At 46.3% G+C, this 9718-nt stretch overlaps 1 protein-coding gene across 5 annotated transcripts; it reads right to left on the reverse strand.

Moving 5' to 3' along the window:
• Positions 1–1795: 1795 nt before the first annotated feature.
• LOC100382023 (uncharacterized) lies at positions 1796–8793 on the reverse strand. 5 transcript variants are annotated; one of them, XR_004851257.1, is made up of 13 exons: positions 8221–8793; positions 7510–7591; positions 7244–7345; positions 6446–7176; positions 6158–6254; positions 5238–5412; positions 4961–5025; positions 4438–4851; positions 4242–4291; positions 3705–3818; positions 3148–3215; positions 2130–2997; positions 1796–2032 (listed from the first exon to the last, which is right to left on the reverse strand). XR_004851257.1 is itself a non-coding variant. In XM_008653416.4 (12 exons), exons 1-12 carry the CDS (start codon positions 8385–8387, stop codon positions 2183–2185), a joined length of 2880 nt encoding a protein of 959 aa, XP_008651638.1. In that variant the 5' UTR covers positions 8388–8793; the 3' UTR covers positions 1800–2182. The 5 variants fall into 5 exon arrangements, 2 of the variants coding, with proteins under 2 accessions (XP_008651638.1, NP_001353692.1); XR_555492.3 differs by having other exon boundaries at positions 4949–5025; NR_159436.1 differs by having other exon boundaries at positions 1839–2023; positions 4949–5025; positions 8221–8600.
• Positions 8794–9718: the final 925 nt, after the last annotated feature.

Here is a 9718-nt window from a genome sequence, read left to right on the forward strand (position 1 = left end):
TACCACGAGCCACGAGCCACGAGCCGGCCCGGCCGGCGGCGGCGGCGCGCGCGCGCGTGTGGCAGTCCTTCATCCTTTTCTCAACTTCTCAATAGATGCACCAATAGTCCACCTATTTAAGTTGATTGATTTGTCCTTTGAACTTCCAATATGGTACTAAATAATTAGTACACCATAGCATTAAAGTGGGCCATTAGCATTGACTATTATTGAATATTAATTTGGGCCAAGCCCACATTAATCCAACAATTGCATTACTGCTTTTACCTTTAGCCCATACATTTCAAGCAAACACTTAATTTGCATGTCTTCACCCCTAGTAGAAGGTAATCCTGGCAACAAAAAAGAAATGAGTGATGCTATAGCAGCAGAGACAATACTAAATCCATCAACTGAAGTCCTTTAACGAAGGCAAGAAATAAAGAAGCTTTAATGACATATGCAAGGAAATAAATGCAAACATGTGTGGAACTGTATTTTCCATATGATCAACATTCAATAACAAGTGGACTTTATGACAATTGACACAAATATCAGACATATAAGTACCTTTCTTAACTACACCTGTTATTGCACAAGCAGATTCACCCTCCTGTGTGTTCAAGAAAAAAGTGTCAAAAAACTGCAAGTACCTTGTAATAAGGTACATCCTTCTTCCTTAGGAGCCTCATCCCTACGGCGTGCATAGAAAGAAATAAACAATACATCATCATATATGAGAACGGGACAGCTCCTCAAGAGATAAAAAGAAGAAATACATCTCTAAAAGTTATGGTTCAGCAATGACGAAGAACATGGAAGGAGGGAAAGGGGTGGCTTACGGTTACACTGGAGCCTCTCAGATTCGACGCAGCCCCAGATCATGGCACCTAGGCGGCCGTCCCCGATCGGCGATGTGTCAATGAAATACTTAGCCGGGTAGCCGAAGACCACCTTGAGCGGCCGCGCCTCTTCATCTGCGGTGTAGTGGCTTGGCGGCGAGGAGCGTCAGCTTGCTTGGTTCCGCCACGCATCTTCGAGGGGAAGGGGACAGGGACGGGGAAGAGAAACACGGGAGTGAGGGAGGACGGCTTTGCCGGCTGGCTGCGCGCTCTGGCATGGCGGCCTGGACGACTCGGGTCCACCGCAATGTGCACAGCATGACGCCATCATGGGTCGGATAAGCCGGATTATATAATTTTGAAAAGAAATAAACATGATTTCAGGGGTGCTTGTTTGTGATTATAATCTGTCTAAATTATATAATCCAGCAAATTTTAAACTAATATTTAGTTCAAAATTTATTGAATTATATAATCCGAACAGATTATGATCCCAAACAAACAGCCCCTTAACAAGAACCGCTGAAATACCATGCATCATCGTAAAAATTATCATGAAAACTTGAAGCAGTTGAGTTATTATATTAGGAGTACAGTACAGAACATTCATAACCTTCTGTAGGCAATGCAAGACTGATGGGTACAGTACAACACATTTATAGCCTTCATTAGGCAATGCAAGACTGATGTTTTTTCTGACCTGCGTTTTGCTTTTGCTAAGAAACATATTGTTGGGGTCATTGCAGTCAACTTCTGATATAATATTTTTTTTTCAAATTTAGCAGTGTTTTATTAACAATTTATAAAACCCCGCACTGCTAAGAAATAGATTGATTCCTATAAAATTCATGACTCCAGTCACTAGCGGACCCAGAAATTGAAGACAGCCTAGGCAAGATTATCAAGTGCTAATAACTATAGCTAATTTTATATAAAAGGCATGTATATTTAAACTTAAGCACTGAGTCCGTCCGTGACTCCTGTGAAATTCCTGTTTTCCAAAAGATGTCTTAGATGAGATGTACAGTACAGATCAAGTATGTGGTGAGTTATTGAATCCAAAGGTCTAAGCGTTTTTAGATTACAGCAGCAACCAACACAAGAGCATCGTGGTTTACAGAACTTCTACAACATACAACCTGGGGGTTGGTTGCACAGCCTCATACGTACACGTAAGTAACTCCAGCCTCCAGGAGCAACACCTTGAAACCCTACAGAAATTTAGTTTAGAACTTTCACATCAAAAACTCACCAGCTATTCCTGAAAGAAAAGAAAAAAAAACCAAGAGGAGCCGATAAGATACGCACATCAAAGCACGCTGACAACACCCATCAGTCACTTTCACAACAGACGCACGCCGTCAAGTAGCAGCGGCAGCGGCAGAGTCGGCAGGCTTGTCCTGCTGGTTCTCGCCGGCCTCGTCGATGGCCATGGCGTCTGCTTCCCGCTCTGCTGACGCGACACGGCCCTCATCGGACGTCCGGTCCTCACTCTCCACTGGAGCCGGCGGGACCGTGGCCGTGCTGGAGCTGCCACCTCCTTGCTCCCCCGCCAGGCTCGTCAGGCCGTTCTGCTTCATGTAGTTATCAAGGGGCCGGCTCGCCACTTCCAGGAGGCCCATCATGCTCACCGCCCGGGGCTGCTGCGCGCCATTCTGTCCCTGGTCGCCAGCGCCACGGACGGCAGGGGCTGCAGGGTGGAAGTTGAGGTCGATGTGCCCCTTGTTCACGTCGGCGGCCACCTTGTCGAACATGGTGACATCGCTGCTGTCTCGGGTCGTGTCCAGCGTCTGCGGGGATCTCGACAGGCTGCTCCCCTCGGGCTCGTCTCTGTTCACCCACGCGATCTTCTTGCTTGCCTCCGCCTCCTCTCGCTCCGACTGCCGCTGCTTCTTCCTCATCATCAGTGTCTTGAACCGGCGCCTCACCGTCATGCACACGTTGCAGGTGCACGCAGGGTTGTGCTTCGGGCCCTTGCCACTGGGTGGCTGGATGCACACGATGCATGTGCAGCCGGGGCGATGCCTGGGGTGCCTTGTGGTCGTCGCGACTGAAGCCGTACCTTGGTTCCCGACTTCACCGAATACTGCACCCGTGGCCAAGGCGTCAAAGCTGGATGCATCCATTTCAGCGACATTCAGCTTCAGACCATAGCTGCCCTTTCGCCTCCTCATTTCTGCAAATATACATTGTATAAGCTCCTCCTCTACAAAGTTGACTTCAATCAAAATACATCACCAAGATATATCTGCCTCACTTCCTCATTAGTCATCACTGTGTTTAAAAAAAAAAGTTTTCATGGTCAGTAAACATAAGTAAATCTTACCTTCATACTGCTGCATAACACTTTGCAACTCTTTTGGGGTCAACTCTTCAGGCGCAGAGCAGGAGCAGCTGAAACAGTTGAATTTAAAGTGTAATGAGAATTAGTAGGAGTAACAAAAGTAAGGCTAGAGCAGTCCAGATCCAGCAAGGGACAGTGTCACAGACAAACGACCGTCGGTAAGAGATAATGTCACCCTCAACGAAATACACACTACCTAGGTACGGTCTCAAAAAAAACAAGGGACAGTGTCAAAGTCAATTGGCCTGATGCCAGCAAGTTTTTTTCAATACTAATTGTTGAGAGATATGTGAGATAAAACAGCATCTTTCAAAGTACATGGATAAATCTAGCAAATCCAGGATCAAGTGTGATTGAAATTCTGGATTGACCAAGACTACGGATAAGACAAGACTGCAACATGAAACGAAACAGAACAGATGAAGACTACATAAAATTCATTGTTCCACACCAATAAGATCATCACAAGGAAGTTTCAGAATTTTAAGACTAAAGATTGATCGAATCACACATCAACAGAGAACACAATATAGCATTACCATTTTGGGTCCCATGAGTTGTCGGTGCATGTCCATTTGGATGCAACAATAACATTAAGAGGCAACCGGCGCCATTTTGAGCACTCGTCACATTGAATCCACTGGTCTTGTTCCCTACAAATACAAAATCAGAAATTTGACATAAACGGCACGCTGACACCAACGATATGTACATGACTTCCATTTAGACAACAAACCCTCAAACAGTATGACGACTAAACAGTTAATGTAATAGCTGAATGAATGTCAGCACTTTTTCAATTGTCCCTTTTCATTTCCACCTCTTAGAGCACTATGGTATGTCTTTTTCATGGAAAGTATATAAAATTCAATCTCAGGTATTTCCTAGAATTAGATGTGTCTCACTTAGATTGTCCTAGAATTGGAAGATCTTAAGACATAAGTAATTTCAGTTTTTTTATGTTTGGGAAAGGTATTTAAAATGTGTTATGAAGAAGTACAAGTCATTATGGATACTATTCATAATCACTCAAAAGTAAATAAAAAATAACGATACTGTATCTTTTTCTGACTTACCCTGTTGCACGGATGGTAAAAATTGATCTCTTTGCAAAGACAGGGGGTTCCTGCATGTATGTAGTATGGTTAGATCAGGTTGAAGATCATTCAAGTACTTGTACTTCTGCGATGAACAAAGATCAGTTTTTTGTGCCTGACAGAGAGGATGATCCATGATTTAGAACAATAACAATGAAATGAATAGCAAACTTACATCATATTCTTCAAATTCATAGTCCTCAATCATCACAACAGTTGGTTTTGCAGTGGGAGCAGGGCGCAACAACTCTTGAGCTTCTTCCCAGGTAAGCTTTAGTTCCATGGCATCTTCAGCGTCGATTAAGAACCTCCTGCTTTTGGAACCAATATTGCGACTTCGTTTTTGTAGAAATTGCAAAGACCCCTCATCTGGCCTGCTGCCAAATTTATCTGCCTTATTCCAACTGACATCCCCGTCAGCTGAGTTAATATGATGATCATATAGAGAGCTTGGATGGAAATCTGCAGCTCCCTTTATTGAGTGAAGAAATCCAGGATAACCACTTACTACTCCTATGCTTTCATTTGCAGTAGAAAAGAGTGTCTCACTGAGAAGGGAACCATTCGCAATAGCTGAAATCTGTGAGTCCTGTGTAAAAGTAATAAACAAACATTGAAACAAAAACATGAGAAAGGAACAAGCACTTGCAACAACAACCGATAGTCTGATGGAAAATCTAGCTTACTGGCAGACTGACAGTATTTGTGGCCTTCCGAAAGCCCATAACAAGTTTCCCTCCAGGATCTATACGACTAAAGGTCACTGCAGAAAATAACCACAAAAAAAGGTTCCAGTAAACAACATCCAGAGAGCATGGGACACATGACATAATACTACTCAGCGTAATTTACTATAGCATGGAAACTACGTGACAAATAATAAGTAGCTATACCATATACGTAGTATTAAAAACAAACTTCAATCAAGAAAGAAGTGAATGCATGCTTGCAAATAGATGCTAAATTGCTAATTACCTGTATCGCCAGCTTGTAATTGCAATGATTGTATGCATGGTGTAACACCCTCCAAGACATACATTCTGCTGTTATTATTTGGCCAAAACCTAAACTGAAAATGCCATTCTTTTCCTCTTGCATCTTGAATTGTCAAGGGGCGTCCTTCTGGTTGAGAAATTGGGGGAAAATATGCCTACACAGAGAACCTTGTTAACTCAGGATGACAGAAACAATAGGGAAAATAATGCATACAGAAACGCTTCCTGCACTAGCAATAAATTTCGTGAACAGAAGCAGTAGACCACAACAGTGAAAAGATGCACATTGACTAATTATTCACACGAGACTATGAGAGTATCAATGGACATATAGGAACTCGAATAAGATCATTGCAGTACTACCATAGATATGATAGTTCACCATTAGGATGCATTTAGGCTGAAGAGTAACTGCAAGACATTACATAGATCAGTTTTTCCATGTCAACATACGAAGGAGAATAGAATTGGTGTAATTGGATGAATGTATTGCATTGAGCCCTTTAGACAGTTTATATAGCATGACTTAGAAGATCAGACAACCCACGAATACATATGTCATACTATGAGACACAACATCTAAACTATCAAATATTAACACATATGGCAGTCTACGATACACAATATCTAAACTACCAAATATACTCTAACAGTATACACGATGTACACGATGACGATCTCCTTCATATATGGTTCCTCATACATGGATGGTATATATGTAGACTCTGATCCAGGATAATAACATGTTTATTTTTGTAAAATCTGGACAGGAGGAAAGTCAAATGCTTTTGATGTTCCTTCCAAATAACTTTTGGAAGACAAATCAGGCAATCGGCAATATACAATAAAAAAAAACATGTTTAAATTATGAAAAGGAAGCCAAACAGATGTTAAAGTTACCTCGGCACAAGCTTTTGGAAGAACAAGGCGCCCTATGCGGCCTGCATCACTCGCACTCAGGACCTTCTCGAACAATGGAACGATTGTGGAATTTGAACTTGCAAAATATAGTCAAGGAAGATAAAAGAAAAACTATATCTGTTACACAAGAAATTTATGCATCATATTATAAGGGTTTAAGCCTAATGAGCTATTCTAGAGCCTTGATGTATAAGTTACTAAATGTCTGAGATCAATGTCACCAGGAAGTTCACAGTTTCAAATGTATGGAGACCTTATCAAGGATACTCTCCAGATATTTGTTGCAGCTCTTGGTCTGTTATTCTTGGCCAATACCGAGGAAGTAATTGATTGCGGCCCCTTCCTTCAGCAGGTGGCCTAGCAACACGAAGATGCGGAAACATGTCTCTAGTTGGATCAAAAGCTGCACCCTCACCAACCCTTGGTGGTCTGGTCAGGAAATGCCGAGCCCTTTGTGCGTGCTGAAAGGGGGACAGTGCAGTGGTAAGTTCTCTTCCTTCAGCAATGGCTGTCGTTGGCGATAGCATAGGTCTTTCCGCTGTTGAAGTAGCCTCCATCCTGTTTCCATTGTTTGCAATACCTAGGTTCATGCTCAGACATGCCTCTGGAAACGATTCACTTGTTGTGCTATCTGTAGTTGGATCCTTATTGTCATCTCTTCGAGTACACTGAGGTGACTCTAATGCACTTTGAGACCTAGTTAGTAAAGGTCTTCCCATGTCCCCAATATTAAGGGTTGGTTGTTCCCATTTAATCTGCCTTGGACCATTCTCTATCTCTTTTTGTCTCAAGATGTTACTGCTCTGTCCAGCCTCTATGCCGCTTACCATGAACAGGTGACTACTCTTATTTACAATAGCAATATCATCATTTCTGGAATCCAACATAAGAGAGGGTGGTTGTTCAAATTTTCTGCTTGACAATAACTCGTCGCTTTTACCAAAAAACAGCAGATTGTTTGGACATGGAAAGAGCTTTGGAACCACTTGTCCAGAAGCCTGTAAAAAAATATAATCAGAATATTTGAAATGTAAAGGTGAATAATGTGACAAAAAAGGGACTTACAGACTGAGCTGCTGAATTTTTCATGCAAGTGACACATTGAATTCCTCCACTGTCAAGTAGATCATAAGAGTTCTTTGAAGCAACACATCCACAATGGAGGCGCTGAAACAGTAGAGTTTCATAAGAACACTGTGGCATCACAAGAATTTGCAGAATCGATTCCTCTGCAGTCGACCGCATGAGTGACAAAGTCACCACGGGCTCAGACTACACTCAACTGCAGAGGATCTCATAGCAGAATTTGCAGGCTTGAGTCGCCACCTCACCTTGCCACAAAATGAGCAGTCTCTCCATCCTGATTCCTTTTGGTGAAATATATCACAAAACACGAACTGTTCATATGCCAACCTAGGTGCACCAGAAACCACACAATATAAATTACGGGCCAATCTAGTAGGAATTAAACAACAAGGCTTTACTGAGAGAGAGAAGGATGAAGCAAAGCAGCAACGATGAACCGGATCCTTGGGCTACTGACGGAATTGTCGATTGCAGCTCGAGGGCCGTGAACCAACAACTGGCACCAAATCGCTCGGTCAGAATTCCACGACCCACCCAGACACTCCAGCAAACGAGGCAGAGTCAACGCAGCTTTCCGGAGTACGGCACGTTTTCCGAATTTCCGCATAAATCCGCTTGTAGTATGTTGTTGGGTTTCGGCGTTTCGCTAGGGAATCCACGGCGACGAATGATGCGCAAATCGCCGCGCCTTTATTAGCAGGTAGCCAGGTAGGTACTCGTACGAAATCACGTCCTCTTTTCCTCTGTATATATTGTCTAAAAAAAAGGAAGTGGAAAGGAGGGGGGAGGGCAAAGCATCGAGACGCAAAAGGGGATGAGAAGCCGAACGGCATGAAGCGATCCATCCATCCAATCGAGGTGCCCCCCCATTCGGGAGTCTAGCCGCAGGAGGCGCCGACGGCGCATAGGAGTCGGATAAGCAGCAGAGTGGGCAGGGAGGAGGAGGAAGGCCGTACCCACACTTGTCGCAGAGCAGGGCGAAGCCTCCGGATCGCAGCGGCCAGCCCTTCCTCCAGTCCCCTCCCGCCCCGACCACCACAGATGACGCCGGCAGCGCGCCGCAGGCCGGGTTCATGCACCTCTTGGCCGCCGCCGCCGCCGCGCCGGCGCCCGCCATAGCCATGGGTGACCGGCGAGCGCAGCCACTCCGCCGGTCAGAAGAGGTCGGCTGAGCGCATCACCCACGGAGAGAGAGAGCGAGAGCGAGAGAGAGTGAGAGGGAGACGGGCCGAGACGCTAGAGGAGGCGGTGGGGGAGGCGTAGCTTTCCGGTGGACGTGGAGGGGACAACGAACGCGCGCACCCACAGGCACAGCCGCGGGGCGGTCGCTGGTGGCGATTGGTGCATGCGGATGCGGGTGCGGTGCGGGGAAGACAAGGAATGGAAAACGAGACGGGAGGCAGGGGTGGTTGTACTAGTAGTATAGTAGTAGTAAAACAAACAGAACAGCAACAGCCCATCCTCCTCTCCTCTCGTCGCAGGCGCGCAGCATAGAGATAGAGTAGTGCTCACTCACTCTCTTGCAGGACAGGAGAGTTGCAGGTGGACGAAATTTTTTATATATTTCTTCTGGGAAAAAAAGGGACAGGAAAGCAAGCAAAGTGATGGGCACTTTCGGGGTGCTGCTTGGAGGCTGGAGCCATGGCAAGCACGACATGCTCTGGTCTGCTGCCTTTTTGTATTTCTTGCTGCCGGGGGAACCAGCGTGCGTTGCCTGTGTTGCTCTCTTTCCCGTCCACGACGACGATGGCAGGGATGGCTGTTGCCGCCAGGCGTGCAGCGTGCCTTGCCTGCCTGCCTTGTTTGTTTCATGCACCATCGTCGTCACATATTACGACGCTCTGATGGGTCATGGAGCAAAAAGGAAAAAAAGAAACCCGTGGGCGCCGCGCCATTGACGTCCGTGCCAATCGACGTGCATGCAGTTGTGGTGTGCCGCCGGCAGAACGCGCAGGCAAGAAGCAAGACACGTGGTTACTGTAGGGGGCACGAGACACTTCAATGCCGGGCGGGCGATCCGGCGGGCTCGCCTCCGCACGCACCGTGTAGTAACGTAACGTCGCCTTCAGCTGCTGCTGCTGCTGCTGCAGCTAGTACTCTAGTGACAGGTGGGAACCTGAGCCGGCCGACCGCGCTGGCGTGGCGCCCCGGCCTCCGCTCACAAGTCACAACACGCGCCAACGACGTGAACTCGTCACTTGTAGCCTCCGCTCCGCCTCGGCGCGCGGCAGGGAGGCAATCCGATAACTTTCCAGTCCAGACGGTGGTGGTGACGGTTGCCACGACGACGACGACGACGTCGATGGACGACGAGGCGAGGCGCGTCCGCGTCGCGGGCGGACTCGGCGTGACCGTGAAGCTGCCAGGGCCAGAGCATGCGTATGCATGCGTTGTCCGCTGCCGTCACCCGCCCGGCGCTCCACAGACAGACAGCTTCCATGCCGGGCGCACGCC

This window comes from Zea mays, chromosome 7 (genome assembly GCF_902167145.1).
Source record: "Zea mays cultivar B73 chromosome 7, Zm-B73-REFERENCE-NAM-5.0, whole genome shotgun sequence".
NCBI classification, from domain to species: Eukaryota; Viridiplantae; Streptophyta; class Magnoliopsida; order Poales; family Poaceae; genus Zea; species Zea mays.

Bases quoted from the DNA above. Each gene is read 5' to 3' on its own strand.
- LOC100382023 (NM_001366763.1), bottom strand. From the start codon at position 8,387: ATGGCTATGGCGGGCGCCGGCGCGGCGGCGGCGGCGGCCAAGAGGTGC. The intron at 6,255-6,445 runs GTATCCTTGATA...ATATTTTGCAAG, and splicing joins CTGCAACAAATATCTGGAGA to TTCAAATTCCACAATCGTTC. The intron at 5,026-5,237 runs GTAATTAGCAAT...TATTTTCTGCAG, and splicing joins ATTACAAGCTGGCGATACAG to TGACCTTTAGTCGTATAGAT.